Source organism: Venturia canescens, chromosome 1 (assembly GCF_019457755.1).
Source record: "Venturia canescens isolate UGA chromosome 1, ASM1945775v1, whole genome shotgun sequence".
In the NCBI taxonomy this organism is placed as follows: Eukaryota; Metazoa; Arthropoda; class Insecta; order Hymenoptera; family Ichneumonidae; genus Venturia; species Venturia canescens.
The window spans coordinates 13,569,351-13,591,140 of NC_057421.1; the positions used below are offsets into that span (position 1 = coordinate 13,569,351).

Here is a 21,790-nt window from a genome sequence, read left to right on the forward strand (position 1 = left end):
ATGTTACCAAAATTTCCTTTTTTCTCGATTAAAACCTTAAAACCAATAGAAAAGTCAGCCCATAATAATTCATCATGAGGAAAAAATTTTTCCTCAATATTCACGGTCAAAGATATCTGCGTGTTGATAATCTGGTAAAATAACACAAGAAGAACCTCCCAGTAAAATCTCATTTAACAGAGAAATAGAATCGAAAACACGGTACATCTTTAGTGAAGCGTTCGATGCGATTTTTACGTAGAGTCATTGATTTTTCATCGGGTTGAGCTTTGATTAATTACAGCGAGTGCTTTAACCTCAGATGCAGGGACACACGAGAGTCAAGGATTACAAGGTGGAAGGGTAAGACAAAGGGAGGAGGAGGAGGAGGAGGAGGAGGAGGAGGAGAAGTAGGAAAAGTTGTTCAAATGCAGTGGTATACGTATATGACAAGGTTGAATTAATGCGGTAACCGCAGCGGGCTATTCGCTTCATTGACGAGGGGTAAAAAGAGGTGATCAAATAGATTTCGAGCTGACTACATCGAGGGCTAGCCAGTCTCTTTGAAAGACTCAAAGCATTTGATGCTTCAAACTCTCCAACCATGATATATCCTACAAAGTCATGCTAAAACAGCATGTGAGAGATGGACAGAGAGAGAGGGAGAGAGATACGCACCCAAAGAGAGTATTCAATTTCCAATTTATTATTAATGTTAGATGAGAAATAATTAACTCGAAACTGAACTTCAAGGGAAATGAACGCACGTAAAAATCCCGAAGAAGCATTAAGATGATGGATCAGTCGGTAATCACAACCGTGAGTGCGAGAGAGATAGCTGCAAATTTTGAAAAGGAAATTTTTCTACATCGTTCGTCTGATCGAAAAAATAAAAATGTCATCGGATTTTTGCGATCGTGCTGCGTACAATGACATTTTTATTATTTTAATCGGACGAACGCGATGTCAAAGAGTTTCAATTTCAAAAATTCGAGGTGTGATTACCGACTGATCCATCATCTTAAGTGAAAAAAGGATATTTGCCTTTTTCAAAGTGTCGGAGTAATAGGATGAGAGATTTTCGTTGTAAAAGATGTACATGAATCACGAAAAACTGGTCGATTTTTTGTATTTCGTAAAATAAGAGCAGGGGCAGAATCTCACTTCGTAAAATGCACGAATCACGATACATTCAACGTCACAGGTACACTACTGTAACGTATATATTTTTATTGACTTTCAGTTGGTTAGCTTTAACGGAATTGAAACTCAGAAACATTGCTCCCACTCAGCAATTGATGGAGGAGTCTGTGCACGGCTAAGTGGTTGTACCCATTGAAGTACTGGCTTCATTCAAAGCAGCTTAACTCGTGAAAACAACAGAGTTGAAAACCGACCGCGTAACCATAGCTGTCGTTCCCTTGAGATGTATGAAAGTGAATGCATTAGAATCCGACCGGTGTGTGTGTTAATTTTCGAAATCAGAGATTCGATTCATTGAACTGTATTTGCATTTAAACGAGCGTGTATTCAAGATGGTTCGCTGAGTTGAGATGCTGTCATGAACGACGAGTTTGATCAAGGACTGAGCAACATTGCTCGGTCCAAACCTACAGATAATATTCACTCATTGAAAATCGAGAATCCAACGTTGCAAATCCATATTTGGAAACCTGCTTGCGTTCAATCGAATCAACAAGCCTCGTAAGTATGCCGATAGAATGAATGGACGAAAAGAGACATAATTTGATAACTTAACCTTCAAAATACCGAATGAAAAGAGATAGCAATTTGCATGGATAATACGATGCTAACATTAAAATAATACTATCTAAAAATACTAGTCCGAAATTAACTCATTTCTTGTACCAATGCAGGATGAACCTTCGTCGTTCACAGTCGATACTCGTTCAGAAGAGATGATCCAAACTGCCAGTCCTCTGTATACCAATATTGTATCTAAAAGCTGACGTAGGTATAGAATTAGCCATTAGTTATATGTTGATCCTGCATTTGAATCCAGGCCAAACGACGCCACCAATCAGCACATTCGAGCAAGATTTACTGTGCCCTCTTCCTCGCCGAATTCTGTAACGATGCGGAGAAAATTTTTCTCTCGTAAATCTGTGGAAAAAATGGAAGCAAATACTTTAGAACAGTGGCGTATTTTATTCGGATCTTTCATAAGAAAAACAATTCTGGAAAAATGGCTGCTTCTATTGCAAAATATGGCAATAAAACGCCTGTTATATGACAGGAAAGAATTCTTGCATCCCGCCTATTAATCAGAAGTCGAAAAATTGATTGCGCACCGCCCCCTTCGACTTGGGTAATTAAATATCTTAGCAGGATTATCATTTCATATCGTTACTTGTCATTCTTTTTCTACTTCATAAAAAATTGCCATTCCCACCGCCTCCTTATGAAAATTTGATTATAGCGGTGAAAGAAAATCACCCAAAGTCAGCTAATATTTGAAAATTGATGTTGCCTTACGTTTTGTAACTTTTTGTGAAATCTCAACGTTTTGCGGGGATTGTGTCACTGTGGTCTCGTGCTATTCAATTTTACTTGATCATTTTTCAACAGCAGTTCATCTCACTCCTATAACCGTATACGAGGACTCGATTTTCCGATGGATTTTCAAAGTAGATTAAATTTTGTTGTGAGAGCGAAAGCATACTGCAGTGTTGGAGCAGGTGCTGACTTTTTCAAATTTTTAACACTGAATCGCTGCTGCTTGGTATTCGCTCCTGGTAATAATTTCAATGCCTCTTATTGCCGAATGTTAACAAATTCATTTAATCATGACATAATCCAAAGCCGTCGAATAGGGTATTACACCTTTTTTTTGGAAATTGTTTTAAATTAATCCTGAGATCGTAATAAACCAGTAGAATTTTTATTTCAATTTTATAAGACCAAAAACTGTCTTGAAAACTATTTTTTATTTATGATTTTCAATTTTCGCGCGGAAACGCTAGCCGCCATGTTGCTTCGGTTTGTGACGTCACTCCGTTAGTAAACAATACAATTGCGAAAGACCAAGTAATAAGATTTGTAAAAATAATGAGTTGTAGTGGTATATCATTGGTGTCTCGTGCCTGAATGCAATAATCCAAGTGTAAAAATGCTACAAAAATTGTGGATTCATCGCCACCATCAACATATTTATCATTGGTAGATTTGTACTTTCTGCTTTCACAAAACCGTTTTCAATAATGCGATCTTAATCAAATGAATGATAAAAGTCCACAAACGTGCATAATAGCTTGTAAAATTTCAAAATAACACAGAGCACACAATAAGAATCTAGATTTTTTTACTATCGGAGCGACGTCACCTTGGAATCCAATATGACGGATGGCGTTTTAGACATTTGAAAAACAGATGAAAAAAGACGATTTTTAAAATTGAATTATAAAATTTACATTGCATTTTTATGAATAAATATTGACGGTTCTCGTTTACTTTTTACGAAATCTATCACAATCATGCATTTTTATATTTTTTTTTACATGGTGTAAAATACCCTATTATATTATCTTATCTCGATTTACTGTTGCAAGCTTTGGTGTTGAGAAAATGATTTTATACAACTGTACGCTGAACTTTTCTAGCTTTTGATAAGTGATGAGTTAACGATTCTCCGACTTTGAGTTTTTGAATATTCAAATTTTCCGAAATTGTGATTAGAACCCCGGATAGGGAAGCCTCATCTTCTTACGTCTCTTCATATTCTGCATAAAATTCGATAAGAAGAAAGGATATAAGTTTCCCCTGAATTTCAAGAGCAGTGTCCGGAAACCCTAGAGCTTCGTCTAACTCCTGCGCCTCATATTCAGCTACGATAATTAGGAAAGATGTTGGTAGCTTGTACAAAACTGCTCGTGATACTCGCACCGTTCGTTCGATGTACACAGTTGTGCACACGACACGCCTGGCTACGTTCCCTTCGGATGGATGAACAGATTTTCATTGTGTGATGTCTCAGAGCATAGTTCTTTCTTATTCCATCAATGTGATTACAATTTCATTTACATGAACTAGTGAATCACGGAAGCTTTGTGATCATCTATTCACTGAGCTTTGGACAGCGAAAATTGATCAAAAGGAAAATCTTGCAAATAATTGAATGTTCCCATCCATAAACTGTGTCGAAATAAGCTTGAGAATTATGAAATTTTGTATCTATCTCAAGGTAAATTATATATGTATGTACCGAACGATCTTTTTGCAAGGATTTGCATACATATTCGTTGAATCTCGAAGGATATTCTGTAAGACTCGGCTCTTGTATGTCCTTTCACATGCCCTCTCCCCCAGCACATACAGACGATTTTCTAGTGAAAACGCGATAGAGATAACTGCCGTATTCACGTTGGTGCTATCAAACTCCAATGAGACGATGAGGATTGTCGAGATATAACTAAGGGGAAGACCGCGGGTGGAAGAGAAGACGGGAATTGTATAATTGCTTGGAATTTGAAAACTTTACGGAACACTTGCTTGCCTCCTAACGTGAGAAGTAACTTGTTTAACTCGATAAATTTATGCAGCTACTATAGCGTCGGCACAATCCTACATCAAAATTACATACTTTCTGAGGTCCCCCGAAGATTGTCTTCAGTATGACGGAAATGTTGCCAAGCCTATGAACACAAGAATTCCGTAATTCGACAAACTTATTCAAATATACGTTTGAACTCCTGAAATCGCCGTCGGAAAAAATAGAATGTCACATTACAATTTATAATAAATTCACAAAAGTTTATGCCCTCCGGGTTATAAATTATCATAAATTTACTTTCTTACACCATTCACACATTATCTTACAGGTTTTTTGAGATCTGTGACATTTCCTGTCGTTGTAATCCCACTGAAAAGCCTGACGATTGTTCCGGACTGCGAGCCATCCATTTGAGCATATTTCTTTTCGGAAAAAATAAATATTGAACATGATTTTTATCGTCGACCCAAAGCCAAAGCTAACAGGAAACAAAGAAGAGTTTTTCCCAAACCGAAAGAGCCCAATTTCGTCTTTATTCGCACGTTTTATTGTATAACCTAAGAACGAGGAAGGTTTTTAATAGAACGAAGTTCTAACCTCCCCAATCATCACCAGTTCTAAATAAAACCTGTACCATTACGGAACATGTCATTCAGCTTCCACCTCAGGAGTTCATTTCTGTACGCCTGATTTACCATCGTCAAGAAATTTTCAGACTTTCCTCATTTTTATACTAAAATTTTGAACTCTGGTATTTCCAGCGAGTGTCCTAACCTCAGAAAATTTTCAAGGCGCGCACACACCCAGCGCTTGGCGAGTTTCAACCCTCTATATATTCGCTTTTACTAGGATTTGGAGGCACTCCTCCAGACGTGTATAGCTAAACGTGTGCGTGAATAGTATCCTCATGTATCAGATCCAGCAAGTCTTGGCTCCTGATACACACATTTCATAGTGTACGAGAAGAAAACTGAAGCTCGTCGTAAGGGTAGATAGACATAATCGCGAGTTTGAAACTCCTTAATGAGAGGAACGGAGAAAGAGAGTGGCATAGACTGTACAAAGTCATCTCAACGAAGCTGGAGAAGTTGTTCGTTGTCGAGGTGTTGAACTTGTCGCAAGTTTCCACTATGTCAGATGTATGCACACATAAATGTGTGCACACGTAGGTATATACACACAGCCCTATTCATATATATCTATAGACGTAGATTCTCACAATAAACGAAGGTGACAGGAGACAGGACCTTAGTGACGTTCATCCTTATCCCTGTTATTCCTGCTACCCCGCCATTGATATATCCTAGAGCTCACGTTCTGTTGTCTCGTGTCAACTTTAATTACGGAACATCGCGCGTACTGTGTGCTGCGAGCGGCCTACACTCACTGAGGCCGATGACACATTTCAGCAGCCCTGGGACAAAGTTTCGCTAAGATGGACGCAAAAAAAGATGCCTCAAAATCATTTAGATTTTCAAAATGTTTCAGCATGATGCGAAGCTTCATTCGATTAGAAATTTAGTAATTGCAAGGATCGATGAAAATAATGTCTTGAATATGTACAAAAGTACATTGATCGTGTAGAATTGAAACTTTGATGACGTCGATGCGAAAAGACGTCGAAGTTCTCATTGAGTCTTGTCGCCAGCAGTGTGTGTCAAACAGTCCGATAATCCTACGTTCGTTCCTTCAGTTTTTTGTTTTTCTACTACCTTTCGTTCGTGCTTAAGGTTGTTACTTCAAGTTTTTGAGGTGAACAGATGTCTATAATAATGTTTCTATTTGTTGATGAATATCTCCGGAATGTACTGTTTCAAGGAAAACTGAGGTTACCGAACTAATTGTGGAGAAACTAAATGTCGAAGTCGAGTAAAAATGTTATTTCATTGCATCGATTGAATGGGACGAAGTCGTTACCTTCACACTTTTTTGCTTATATCGCTCGTATCAATGAAAAAATTCATTTGCAAAACGACAGTTCTAATCGGAACGATACATAGAACGATTTTACTGAAGAAACCAGATAGTTTACCGACTTAAATGACAAGAAATCACCGAAAACTCAACAGCTGAGTATAAAAAAATAATGCAACGTTGCCAAAATTTGTCTTTATTTCAACGTAATTTTCAATTACCGAGAATTAATTTTCTATCAACCTAAATGATTAAAATAAACGTATTTCTGTATGATAATTAATATCGTCATTAACACACTTGAAAATTTCGAATTGTTCATCCGAATGAATAGTAATCATTCAGTATCTTTAAGGTGGCATTGCCAACGTCACTCAACGTATTAGCATAGGAGCTTCGTCGCTTACCTCCCAGCCTCTAAAAAATGTACTTTTTTTTTTAAAAAAAACAGCATTAAAATTCTCGCACTTTTTGAATGCGCACATAATTTATCACCTTCTAATCATTTCTACCGCTGTTTCTTTACTCCCTTATCATGGATTCCTTTCCTTCTGCACATTTCTAATAACTCGAATGTAAAGGTCCTACGTGACTGAACCGTCTTCCCAAGGCTCCTCTGATTGAACGGACTACAATGATGAAGTCATCAAACATAGGGAAACTTGACAAACGACAGAAGAAGGGTCTCTTCGTGCTTGAACTAAAAGCGGAGAAACGAAATGCTCGAAAAACACTCAAGGCGGCGGAAAACCTAAAAAGATTAAATTTTTTTCAAACACTATTGATCCTTTTTTCATTGAGCAGATGAAAATAGAGCACAACTGTCGTCATCACGCATTTGCTCAAAATGGCGCGACACGCACGATACGTATAGTTTGGCTGCGTGCTAACCACAAATCTCAGTTAATTTTTGTCGATTCAACTTGAACGAAAAACTGAGAGTTTCCCCGAGTTACTTCCCAGCACGACGTCGGAAAGCCCGATTGTTTAACGAACACTTTTTGCAAAGATCTGGAGCAAAAGGAATCGAGTGATTTTCGAGGCACGTGCGTGGATGACGGAATCTTGTAACGACATAAAAAGAAAAAACATTGATCAATGAGACGAGAATGGAAACGGATGGTTGAATTTGTCTGACAACCTGCGAAGATTGGTTGAGTGTCCCGGGAGATCTAAATGTAGGAGTCGTGATTAGTCACAGCGCGCTAGCCGAAACAGTATTAAGCGCTTGCCCGGCGACCGAAAACAATAAAGATCCGCTTGACGACAGGAACGCTCGCGTGTGTGGCTCCGACGAGACTCTTCCTCCTGGAGATACTGGTAGTACGAATATTAAAATATGAGAGCTGAACACTCCCCTACTTTTATCCATGCTTACAATCCACCAGCAACCGCTCGTTGACTTTGCATCACCTTAAAGAAGCCTTTTTTATCTGTTTAAAAATGGAGGACGTTTACGTTAACGACATTCAAATTCGAACACTGATGAAGGCAATTTTTTGTCACTGCTGTGTCTAAAGTGTGGTGTACATGAATGTGTTCAAAAAATTCATGAAGAAGGCAGAAAAATGCAAAGTACGGTGGAAGAGCCACGTCATTGATTTTAACGGTTTTTTTCAACGATGATTTTGTCATGCAGACGATAAGTAAATACCAACGAAACAGCGAGACGAAGTCGGGGGACCGGAGGGTAGCATTAGGAACCCGGTGAACCTTAAAACATAGTCATCGTGGTGATTAAAATACGAACATAAAAAACGAATTCGAGGAAAACCAATTTCAAATGACTAAATATTTCCATTCGTAAAGTTTTCCATTCGTTCGCTTTAGTCTAGTCATACCACTGCTAATTCTTGAGACTTGTAGTAATCAATATTATTGACATATGGAAAAAAATTATTTCTAATAACTAACATTTTTCTTATGTAATCCTTCAAATGAATGTTCGCTCTGAATTATAAAAATGAAAGAAAAAGTCAGTCCAACGATTCGCGGAGTATCCCTATGTTTACGTTTGACCACACCGGTTCTCTCCGTCTTTTTCTACTCGACCAATCGTGAGTGTTTAACCTCTTTTTCGTTGATCTGTCAAAGTGAGGTTAGGACTACCCTCATATGCGGCCTTGATGTCATGTCTCTTCATCGTATAGCGAGTCGTAGGAAATTCGATGCCGGAAGTTCAAATTAAACTTAATATTTCATAAAAAAAAGGCTGATAAGTGCAACTTTTTTTGGGAGTATTAGATTACTAAGAGTGTTAAGTATATGAATTGCAGTTTTTTTTCAGGATTTTATGGATTTCTATGCAAATATACGCTTTTATAGCAACCGAAAGTTAGGTTTTTGTATGCCGTTTTAAAGTTCCTTCACGAAAACCAGCCAATGTGAATAATTAATTTCTCTGACATCAGGTCGATAACCGACCCTGAAGTTTTACACAGCCCTTTATTAAAAGTTGAAGAACAGCATGCAAAATTTTTTTTTAAACCTTATCATGAGAGCCTGGCGGTAGGATTACCTTAAATCGAATCAAATTAATAAAACTTCGTTGAATTTATAAAGCCTTTTCCTTTGTCTTCTCGTGCAACGTTTTAACTGAAAACCGAAATAATCTGTTCACAGATAAAAACGCAGTTTTCATCATTGAGGTTCCAAGTTTGGTTGAATATGCTTCAGTATGTTTTTATTTTCATGAAATGAATAAAATTGTGCATAACAGGTCTTTTCAGGACATAAATAAAATTTCAGATAATTCAGTGATGTTGCATTCGTAACTTCCTCTCATTTCACTTGACAAAATTTTACATGGATTCACTCTTCAATGAGTAATGACCGCATGAAAATAAAACAATCAGAATACAAGGTAAAATTGAATTAAATTTTGGCCTGAATTTCTGCCAATGTCCTTACTCGACCTAAAAACTTTCAAAGTAAAAGTGCATAAGTGAAAAGAACGACTGCAGCGTTCTTTTTTCATGTAATTTCAAAATCGCTTTGGTGATGGTTAATATGAAGACCTCAATTGAGATTTCCAGCGTCGAATAAATCTGCTGTAAATCTCGAAAGAAGAATTCATTCGGTAACGATGATCTCTATCTCTTCTCAAGGAACAACAGAGAGTTAAGAGCTGCACTAGTTCAATGAACGCCTTGTAACTCTCAGATGATCTTTCCTCCCTTTCAAGACTGCAGTCTTCTAAATTCTTGGAACTTTTTTCCTCTTACTCTCACTTTCCCTTCTCTCTTTCTCTCACTCTCTTTCTGTCTACTTTATCCTATGGCCTTACTACTATCGCCTCTACTAATACCTCTCTCAGAGTCGAAGAACACTGCTGGGGAGAGAAATAAAGATAAAAAAGTGGTGATGAGAGAGGCTATTCTCTCCCTCGTTCTTGCTCTCTCCTTCTCTTTCTTACGCGAACGGACAAGCTTTTAAAAGCGATTTCTGATTACACGAATAAGTACTAACGTGCGCGAGATCGTCGACTCTCAACTGCCATGAGAAAAGCTCGTCCCATAGACTTTGTCCACATTTTCTGCTGCTCCTCACCCTGGGCTCGAACCACTTCATCTTCCACGGCTGTCTCATCCTTTTTTCCCCGTCCTCTTCAATCTCTCGATTTCCGTTAATTATCATCAGCCCTCGTGAAAATGCTGATTCTCGCGTCTCTCGAATTCCGTATCTCGCCGAAGCGTTTTCCTGGAAATTCTTACGTGTTGCTCTCTTTCGTCCGGTTCTCATTCCGGCGCTCCGTTCCAGTGCTGTTCCCTTTTTTTTATCGACTCTTTTTATGGACTCGAGAATAATGGAGGAAAAACGCTGAGAAGCATTCCGCTTTTTTATAGCGTTGAAACAAGCACGCGCACATACGGAGCTCAAAGTGTCAAATGATGATTTCGATAGCAAAACTTCTAGCCGAGTTATTCATCGCGCTAACAAGCAGTCATTGATGGTACATTCATTCTGATCTGTTCGGTTTTTATTATTCGAATCTATCATTCGAAAACATCTAATTATTCAACGTTAACATTCGCAATCTATTGAAATCCCTTCAATGAAATTCGTCGTACGTAAATATAATTTGCTGATCTTAAACTTGAAGAAAACAGGAAGATCATGGACGCAGTCAGTTCTAAATTCATCCGTTAATTGTTCTTAGGTTGGAGAATCGAGTTCAAAACGATTGTCACAGCGTCAGTACAAACCGAATCATAACAGTAAGGAGAGACTAACTTCATCCTCGAGCTACAATGTTCATCAGCAAGATCAACAGCACCAAGTATGGGGTGACTTGCAATGGAACGAGTTGGAGCTGACCCTTCAGCCATTTCATTACGTCAACGGACAATTGAATCTTCGCTGCATTGTAGAGATACCCAAAATCTACAACGCAACGAGCGAGTTGCAATTGGGCGCCGGGCTACGCGAACCGGTACCAGAAAGAGGTGAGTTACACTGACAAATTTACCTGAAAACAGAGGAAACGCCCGCGATGAAACGAAGAAATTCAATTATAGAGGATAGAAAACTCGAGTTTTTCCCAAAACTCACAGTTTATTATGGTCACGAAAAATCAAAATTTGTGAAGAAAAAAATGAAAGCCTCTGTAATAAAACACTTGCTTCAGGTTTTTAAATGTGAAATACACAAGAATATGTGAACGATTTAAAAGCTATCAAAAAAACTAACGCTGTACAATGAGCACTTTCGCTCTGTAATCTTCGTTCAACTGCGCAATATTCTGGAGATGACATACCCGATCAACAAAACCAGCATTACAATTGTCCTCATGTTGCAATTGCCTTCAGCCTCCTTTATACACGTGTATCGCGTTATGCATGCCTGCTTCGAAACCAGCGTTGATTCTGACATTTCCGACATTCTGTGCAATATCAGAACGACGAATGTTAAACATCACCCCCATCTACATTGTTTCCACATTTCTCTCTAGTACAACCGTTCAAAGCCCTCTCTAGATTTATCAACCACGTGAAAATATTCACGACGAATCAACCCGTCAATCCTGAATCTATGTAAATTGTTGAAATCGTTACTTATTTGATTCTTTATAGGAATTTCATAAAAATATGGCTTCGAGCACGCGGTGCTTAAATTAAATGCGTAAAATGAGTATCCTCCTAAAAAATTTTGGAGGAAAGTTGGGGAAGACCATCACTGTGGGGAACAATTGAGGAATTGATGCTTCCTACAGTTTTATATGAATATTTTTCAATTAATTGGAAGATGACAAATAATTTTATGATTATTCCAAACATTCTTGGAAGGCAAAAGTTAAGAGATGTTTCAACAATGGACACTAAAAGGAAAAATTAGCTGAGCCACAAAATTTTTTATAAGATTAACGAATCGTGGCGAAAGAAACAGAAATTTGTTAGCTCAAACAAAAATTTGGTTGCTTTAAAAACTTAATTCGACGTCCCACCAATATATTGAATCTCCAAAAGTTTTTTTGATACCCAATAAATTAAATTTGTTCGGAAAAATTCGTGGATCGGACAAAAAACTTGCGTTCTTTTGAAACGAACGTTTTAAACTATTGAAACGTGTACCGAATATCAACTCCCGTTGTAGGCCGACAAAAATTGTTCTTCCTCACTGAAAACCATCGAACCTAACGGCTCCCCATTCCAGCAAATTATTCCTCAGTTACATAAATCATCTGAAAAATTCTAACAAAAAAATACGCGTATACAGTTGTGAGAAAAATAATAGGTCAAACTGGAATACCCGAGGGATTCGAGTTTGTTCATTTTCCTTAAGAATACCATTTTTTGTGCACATACCCATATACACTGATATTAGAAAGGCCGAGGTTACTCGGGAACATCAAGTTTTTTTATATCTTTAGAATACAGTTCCCAGGGGGCCTTTCCACGTACTACATTTTCGTATATCTAAAGTATAATTATAGAGCTCGTGGCTTCGTGTAAGAGTGCACGAAATGAGAGACTCTCGGGCAAATATCACGTACAGTTTAGCCATGCTGCACATACAAGTTATATATATAAACGTACATAGTACACGTACTTTGTACAGCAAGGTTACACATTTTCTTCGATATGTATACTACGTGTACGTTGAAGTCAGAACTGCAGGTTGCACGCGTAGCACATACCAGAAGACGTACAAGACTGTACGACGTACCTGTACATGCACAGGTAACACAAGTGTCTGAACCTTCGTTGGGGCAGAACGACCATAGATGGCTGTTGCTTGGGTATATGGCAATCGAGCTTCAGTAGTTTCCACGTATATTACATACTGCAACTCCAACTCTATCGTCTTCCTCGTGGAGCTCTTACTTTCTACACTTCGCACAGTAGTCAGACGAAATATATACAGTTTTTGCTCTGCGAGGAGAGAAATTATTTGCTAGAGTAGCAAAAATGTTTGCAGTACTGGAAACGTAATTGCTAGTTTGGTAAATAACTTCTCTATACAGATATATAAATAGATTGAGATCCAAAATACCGAAAAAGCGGTTCATAGCAAATTTTCTAAACTCCCGAATGGGAATGGTTGCATCCGAATGGCTGGTCGATTAAGTTTTCTGAGCAGTTGGAAGATATAAGCTTCCACTCGTTATCCTCGTGACTCTGGGCGTTTATCCGGGGTTGATATTTATTATAGTGGCTACCAGCGGACTCGTCAGCGAATTTTAATACGAAGACCAATCGGATAGATTCGCTGTGGGAATGGCGAGGGGAAAAAATGTGTGCACGATACCTTCTTCGGGCTGTAATTGAAAAAAGCTGGCTCAAAATGAGCTTAGCGTGGGATTTTTCATCCCATAAATAAAATTGATGATTTAGCACTTTCGATAATTACTTTTATCCGGTGGGATGTTGCACGAGGTTGTTATATCTTCGTCACTGAGCAGATTGGACCTTTCGTTATATATTTCACTTTATTCTGTAACGAGCTTTAGTGTTAAGAAATTCTCAGTGCAACAACAACAAAATAAATGAACAAAAGGATTTTACAATCCAATGAAAAGCCCCTTTGTGCACTGGGCTATTTCGTTCGTTCAAACCTAATCGAAAATGTTATCGTACCCTCTGGATTTTTTCTTAAAAACCTTCATCTTCAAACACATGCAAAGAAGTCATTTTTCTCCGTACATTTGTGCATGTAACACAAAGAAAAAATATGCTCAACGCAGATATGAGGTTGAATGTGATCGGTACGAAATGCGATCGTGCCAAAAGTCTTACTAGTTCTTGTTATCAGACCTTTGCATACTTGATTATTCGAGACGGTTTATACCCTCTCACGTAAACTACTTCACGAAAGCTTCGCGAAACCACCAGGCAATTCAAGTTTTTGCTATACCCATATGCACTCATAACTATCTACACGTATAAATACACACTCTGTACACGTCTGTACACCCCTATCCAAAAACCCTCACACACAATTGTACGGATACATACAACATCACATTCGCGAGATCTTACCTGGTAACGTCTCAAGCTCGCTTATCGACTCATTCTCTCTTACAGTCTCGCTTTTCTTGCTACGCTTAGCAGTCCCATCCCTTCGTGCGTATTTCTCTCTCCCCCGTTCCGTCGTCAAAGCCTTCTTGCCATCGAGATAAGAAAATCTGACTGGATTAAGTCATTTTTACTCGCGGAGGCATAGAAACCTTGCACTCTTTTGTGTCTCCACGAAATCGACGCATGCACATATGCCACATTCCACAGTTGGTCACGTTCGAGCCTTTCATTATTTCGTTTGACTGAATTTCTCAATATTTTTTAATCCAAACCCATTTGAAGCTTTGCTTACGAAAATCTGCTCGATAAATTCGATTTTTTGTTCAAATATCGACGATAACTTCGTGAAAACTGGACCAAATCTCGATAATTTCATCTTATGGTAGAAAAAAAATAAAAGCAAAAAAATATCAACTATTCTATTCTCTATTTTCAACAATTGAAAAAAAAATCAATACTTTGAACACTGCACACAAGTGTTTTTTGAAACCGGATCTCTCGTGATCCAACTTTTTGTTCTACAACTTTCTATATTTTTCCTAACCTATTTTGCCCCATTTCACCACCCTCGGATTCCCTTGAGGACAGCTCATGGTCATGTAGCCTTTTCTCATGCAACACTCTATCGCATGTGCGCTGGAACAATTTGCGCGGATGTGGTTGGCTGTACAGTTACTGAATATTCGTTCGGTTAACGGTATCGGGATCTCAGCAAAACTTTTTTCCTCTCAACAATGGGTTAGTGAAACGACGGTGCAGAGTTGGTGGTCTCCCATCCAAGTTCTGGCTGTGCCCAAAAGCTCCTCGATCCGAGAAATCACCGGAGCCAGTGGTTGAAATTGTAATATATTAACAGACACTATAAGAAGTTCGCTTATTATGAAATTGGTTTTAAAATTCGTTAGTTTGATCGAAGTATTTTTAAAAAATGGTTAAAAAATTCAAAATTTGTAGTCATCGTTTCTTCATTGATTTTTTTTCTTCGAGGTTTCATAAAAGTAAATGACAATCAGCAATGATAATTATAAAAAACTTATGTTCATACAGTCATTTTTTTCGAATAATTTCTTTCGAAAAGTACAGTAAAAATGAGCCCCTTCATTGTTGCTAAGCTGCATCATCTTGTTCTGCTTAAACGAGGTGTGTATGCGTTGTTCGCAAGAATATATTTCGATAATCGATAAATTCTCGGTTTTAAAGCACAAACGTTTGTCGTCCTCTCGTTTACTACCATATGCATTCATAAAACGTTTCGCAAATAGCGTATTTATGAATGTAAATCGTTCGCTTCATGCAAAGCTTCTGTCGCGAGAAATGATGGCCGCGATTAATGTTATTTCCATGGGTAATTGATGATTCGCAATTCACGAATATTTATCATAATTGATATGTCCATTGTACGATCGAAAAGCGCGGCGTGTAATTAAATTTCCGGTGCTCCAGAACGCCGCGGAAAATCCATACATTGTGCGAAAGCAGAGAGAGAGAGAGAGAGAACGAGATGTTGTCGAGGATATTCAACTTGCCGGAGGCTAGGCAGCTTCGATGATCGAATTTTTTGGCACACAGTACGTTCCACGACCGATAGTTCCCACTGTAATTTTCTGTCAAGGCCGAGATTTCAGTTGGAAACTACGATTTTTATGATCTGCTCGCCTTCGGATGCATTTTATATTGTTCAACCCACCGAGAGAAACGACGCACTTTCGGAAATCCATTTGAACAATCCCACGCAGCATGAATTTCGCCACAACAAAATCAGTGACGAAATATTTTTTTATTTTCAATCAAATTTTTCATCCTAAAAGTTTATCTTCTCGAACAGAGTTCGGATTCCTGGTGGATGCACAACCAGCACATTTCTTGACAGCCCCTTTAAACATCTTCTGGAACGACGACAGACACTCAAAGTGAACTATTTTTCCCATCTGCAAAAGAATAAAATGAAATGAGCTTGAACATATCTGCATTCTGCATCCGGCTGACTTTGCTTTAATATAATAATGATCAATATTAAAAACGTCTCAAATCGTTGTGGCCTGAAATGTTTGGGAAAATTTTGAAGTATCATCGATATCACAAGAAAATTCCTATGAAATCAAATAAATGCTGTTTTTTCTCATCTTAAGGGTGAATGACACAAAAGTCGAAATAATTAGAAATTGATCAAATTTGGTGATAATGTTCTTCAACATCAAGTGCGAAGACACAAATTTTTTCAAAATTTTCTTCTGTTTAGGTATCAAGTAATTACGCATTAAAGCAGATTTCTTATGCCCGGAATGTATACCTTTATATATGGAAACGCTATGCTTATACACGTGAACTTTAGTGATCAATTACTCGATAACTGTACAGAAGAAAAATCTTAAAAAATTTGTATTGTCAAATTTGGCACTAAAGAATATGTTCACCAAATTTTATAAAATTCTCATCATTTTGAATTTTTTTATGTTTTTAGCATGGTTTAGCATGGCAACATTGTATCGCCTGTGCAATATACCCTTAATGAATCATCGACAAAAGAAAACAGCAATTACAATGAGTTGAACGAATTATAAACAAAACTAACACAAGCGATGATTTCGTCGTGCCAATTACTTCGAATAACAACATGATTTTTAGATCACATTCAAGTCTGAAATTCAATGGACCAATCACAGTAATCGTTTTGACAAAAGCTTGCGTTTGGAATAGATTTGATGAATATGAGCAATCGAGTTGACTCTTCGTTGCTTTTTCCAATTTTGCAAAACGGTCAAGAAAACTTTTTCAATAAATAAGAAATATGCGAATCCATCAGAACGTATTCAAAGCACATTTCCACACGGAGAAAAGTAAATTTGAAAAATTACCATCCAGTAATGATAGTTCGGTGGCGAGCTGCAATTCATGATATTATGATGGGGAAAAAATTGAACTTTCCTATACATCAAATAATATTCATTGTTCAAAGTAGGAACTTTCACCGGAGTATGTCTAAAAGCATGACTAAAAGAAATGTTCGGTCAAAGGTGCCGTTCTTTTGAAGATTATTTCAATATTTATTTCGCAATACTACGTGAGTCAATGTGAATTTTACTGCGCTGCACTGCAAAAATTTCTATTCTTTTTATATGCTAAGCCCTTTGTTGAAGTGTGTAAATCATCGATTTAGTGTGCTACAGAATTGGGAGGTGATTGATCAAATGTCCACATTGGGGCAAAGACATTTAACCGTAACGCACCGTAAAATGTACTAAAAATTTTGTAAATTTTAGTATTCGTACCGTAAAATTCACTATCTGCAATAGTTATTATTAAAAAACTGAAAATTTCGCAAAATATTTTAAACTTTACAGTGTGTTACAGGAAGGATTTTTTTCTCGTTAACTTGTCCCCGCAGTCAAACACATCCGGTGAATTTAACAGTGAATTTCGCGCTAAATATTACCGTTTAATGCATGACTCATTATTGTTCAACATACGCCTAATTTTCTCGTGTTTTAATCGTCATTACAATGATAATAATTCAAATGCTCGTGGAAAAATCCAGTGGTATATTAACTTATGAATGTAGAACTACGATAGTAAACAGTTACCAGGATCATTGTAGGTCTCATAACAATCGTACGAGTGTTACATTCGCGGTGGTTGTAGAACTCGAATCTTTATACTTTCCACGAGCTCGTAAGTTCGTTTCGAAGGGGTAATATTGTGACGGCTCTCTAGCCGCGGTAGCCGTGACTGGAATCTACTTCGCGGTAAGAGTATAGCATGCTCACGGGAGGCTGCAGTAATAATTCCATTTCGTTCCTTCGTCCACCTCGTTCGAACTATTCTCAACCCCTCCGGGTCCCATCAGCTTTCTTGACCTTGTTACCTCCCACCTCGGCTTTCTCTATTCATACGTATACCCATTGGATACGTGTGTGAATGTCTGTGTATGTGTGTGTGTGTGTGTGTGTGTGTGTGTGTGTGTGTGTGTGTGTGTGTGTGTGTGTGTGTGTGTGTGTGTGTGTGTGTGTGTGTGTGTGCGTGCGTGCGTGTGTGTGTGTGTGTGTGTGTGTGTGTGTGTGTGTGTGTGTGTGTGTGTGTGTGTGTGTGTGTGTGTGTGTGTGTGTGTGTGTGTGTGTGTGTGTGTGTGTGTGTGTGTGTGTGTGTGTGTGTGTGTGTGTGTGTGTGTGTGTGTGTGTGTGTGTGTGTGTGTGTGTGTGTGTGTGTGTGTGTGTGTGTGTGTGTGTGTGTGTGTGACGCAGTAAGAAACAAAGTGAACGAAGCCCCGTAAGTAAGCGCAGGACTTGATCCACTTTGCTTCTCACCGGCTAGCCCATACTCTATGTGCGTATAACTCGACCTATACAAATTCTCTCATTCCCTAGTCCCCGCTGCTTCCTTCGTCCTTTCTTCCTTTTATTCTCTTCCTACGAACGGGCGGAATTGTTTTTAGGAAATTGACTTTTCCCACGACGGAAAAGAGACCTGTACATCGTAGAATGAGTTTTACCCTGAGCTGCTACGACCACTTCGAGTTTCGCGATTCTATCGTTCTTCATCTCTCTTTCCCTTGGTCTCTCTTGGTCCCGCAGAAGCCTAGTTACTCTTGGGTTACTATAACCACGATCTATATACATCGGGGCTTTTCAACTGTATTCTTTCTCCCTCTTCCTTCTCCTCTCTTCTCTCATTTTGGCTTACTATTTCTCTCGAATATATCTGCTGGCTGCCATTGCTACCCCTTTTATTATATAGTACTGTGAGGTATATACTGCAAGGTATTAGCCGACAATGTAGCCTCCATTTCTCCATCTCTCTTTCTCTTTCCCCGTAACAGCTGCCTTTCGTGTCGTCCCGGCGTTTCCAGGCGAGAAATATTGACTATCGTTTTTCACTCCTTGATGTATTGCTCGATGTATTTTCCAAGCCAACCTCTCCGGCATGTGTATACGTATTGTACACGAGACTGTATCACTCCTCGCTTCCGCGTTCCACACGTGTGTGCCCTTTTGCACTGAAAGACACGAATTGAAACGAAAAAAAAAAAAAAAAAAAAAAAAATGCATAGAAAACCATCAACTTTGACCCGGGACTCGGACTTACACTTTTGATAAATTGAAACTGCTTATTTTTATGGCGTCGATATTATCCCTCGGAAAAACGAGTCTGCGTGGTCCGCAAATTCGACATGTTTGAAACTGCGTTTTACAGGATTTGAACATTCTCACGCTTTCTTAATAAAAAAGGAAATTTTCTTTTCAGGAAATTTGTTCGAACCCTGCCATCACCTCGAAATATTTTGAGGCTCAATTTTTGAGATTTCGATTTGAAATTCAAATGAATGAACATTCTTTTAATTCTCCTCTAAATTTTCGTTTGGCACTCGGACCGTGTATCACTCATTGAACACTGAGAAAAAAAATTCTTGATTCAATAACAATTGATGTTATTGAAAGAGTTTTCTTCATTTGACTGCAATATTTTTGGAGAGAATAGATCTGCAGTTGCATCTAAAACTATTTTATTCGTTTAATCATGTTTAACCTCGTGATGGTGACATATTTCATTGGCATAATGCCACATTTCGTTCTTCCAATGACTTTTTTTTCTCAGTGACCGAAATAGGATCTGATTCCCTCAGCGCCTGTACAAATGATGGAACAGTTATTCTAAGCCAACTTTTCAGGGGGCTTTCAAGGGGCATATAAAGTAGTCAAATTTGTGAAAATTGCATTTTAAGTGACGAGGTAGGCTTGTTGGATGTGTGGCAATGGTGTGCACAAAAATGGTGATCCTAGTTCCAACATGAGCAGAAATTTTTTCTTCGATCGCCTTTTTTCTAATTTCTATTATATTATAATTTCGCGTTTCTGATTCTTCTGTTTCAGTGACGTCGGAAAACACAGCGATTAAGGCATCAAGTTTAACCAGCCTGACGTTGCTTTGTCTCAGTCTCTTGCACACGCTCATGCGATAGTCACCGCAACGCTTGTATAAAAATTAAATAAATAATAAAAAGAAAGAAAAAAGAGAAAAAAAAACAGAAAAGAGCAACAAAAATTCTTCCCCTACAGAAGAGCTTCTCGTCGGGGCGAAGGAAGTTGAAACTAGTCAGCGTAGCGCGAAACCTACGGCAAGCAGAATTTCAAGCAAATGCGATGACATGTAGAGAGTGAAAGAGTGAAACAAGAATGAACGAGCGAAAGAGAGAGAAAGTGAAATACGGAGAAAGAAAGAAAAAACAGGAAGAATTTTCGGTAACGAATAAAAAACTTAGTGTGTAATGAAAATAAAATAAATATAAATAATACTACAAATTGAATATAAAACCTACGAGTGAATGTATGTGCAGCGCGAATGAGAAAAAGCGTCTCGGGTTTGATGCTTAAAAATACATTTGGATGTGTAAAGAGGAAAAAGTTTCACGTGAAATAGCGATGCCGCTCGCGAGGGCGATTCAGGAAGGACGAGTGGGAAATATTGCGTGCGCATCGTTTAACAGAAGCACAACGCAGAAGTGGGATGAATTCATGTGGAAACCAGCGCGTATAAACGAGAGCATAAATTACGCGAGCAATTACCAATGAATTCCCTATTTTGAATGAGGTACTGTTGATAGACATCGACTTTGAGCAAAAAAAATCAGGACAGACTTTTATAAGTTTATCGTTTCGTGACGATGATATATAAGAACGGTGCACCTCGACTGCCACGCCCCTTGCAGTCAAAAATTCAACGTTCTCATCGAGATGTTCAATGTTTAAAGTTTACATAAATTTAAGCATACGTCTATTTTATAACTGAATATATGTATAGTTTAAACATTGGCGATTGCTCTCAAAAATTCACCATTGATAACGCCAGAGGCGCCGCATGTACCTTCGACCTGCCCTCTATCGAATCTGCACCATTCCTATCGATGAGATATCCATATTTTAATGAAGCCTGCTTTATCGTGAGGCCCTTATGTTTAGTGTAATGTACTATTAATATCGTATCTATTCATAAAGTCCAATAATGCGATGAAGAAAAAAAAAACATTCAATGGCAGTCGAGAGTACGAAAGTTCTGTGGCTTCATCGATGTTTACAATTTTTCATATGCGATGTCCAAATTTTTCGATAAAAATTATTTTATTCTGTGCTCGATCATCGTGAGTTGTAGGTCAAAAGAGATTTTGAATTCTCAAAATATTCGTCATAATATTGGGCACTCATTTTTTTGTCTTTTGGATAAATTATTGATGATTATTAGCTTTGTATCCACTGAAGATGTACGTGCAATAAAACCGTCGATATATCATATTTCGTTAAAAGATCAACCTTTTGGCTACGCTCACTGCGACTCTACTACTCTGTGACAATGTAATAAAACATACAGAAATGAAAATCATAAAATGACACTGTCTCTTTGATACACAAATTGTTTAACGCTAATTCGATAATTGTAAAGTTAAAAACAAAAAAAAACGATCGACTATTGTCACATCGAGGACGAACGAACCTATTTCTCTGTCAATGTCTGCCATTTTTCGTAGCGTTTCATAAAAAAAATAAAAAAATTTAAAAAAAAACAGTTCTCATCACGAACAGATAGAACAACCGTAAGCAAGCAGCGGTCGAGAGAAAAACTTTTAACATTCGAACAAGCATTTTCCTTCCAACACAAAAATTGAATCTCAAAGACCAATGCCGGATGTCCAAAATGAAAGTTATCCGCTAAACACACCGTAGGCTTTTTGTGAAATTTGCACTTTTGTGCGTAACGAACGTCTCGCGAGGAAAATAAACTCGAACTTTTTAACTCGGGGGAATTCATGCTCGATTGCATGGCGCATTCCCAAGGAAGGATCCCAACTGTGTCCCGGACAACCGAGACGTGAAAAAAAAAATAA

The 21,790-nt window shown here is 38.1% G+C and overlaps 1 protein-coding gene across 1 annotated transcript in view; it reads left to right on the plus strand.

Moving 5' to 3' along the window:
- LOC122408136 (uncharacterized) overlaps positions 1-21,200 on the plus strand; it is a 151,778-nt gene extending 130,578 nt beyond the window's left edge. Inside the window, exons 5-6 of the mRNA XM_043414761.1 lie at positions 10,563-10,848; positions 19,785-21,200. Of these exons, the coding sequence (XP_043270696.1) occupies positions 10,563-10,848; positions 19,785-19,873 (375 nt within the window). The 3' untranslated portion in view covers positions 19,874-21,200. The remainder of the gene's footprint in view (positions 1-10,562; positions 10,849-19,784) is intronic.
- The last annotated feature ends 590 nt before the right edge of the window (positions 21,201-21,790 follow it).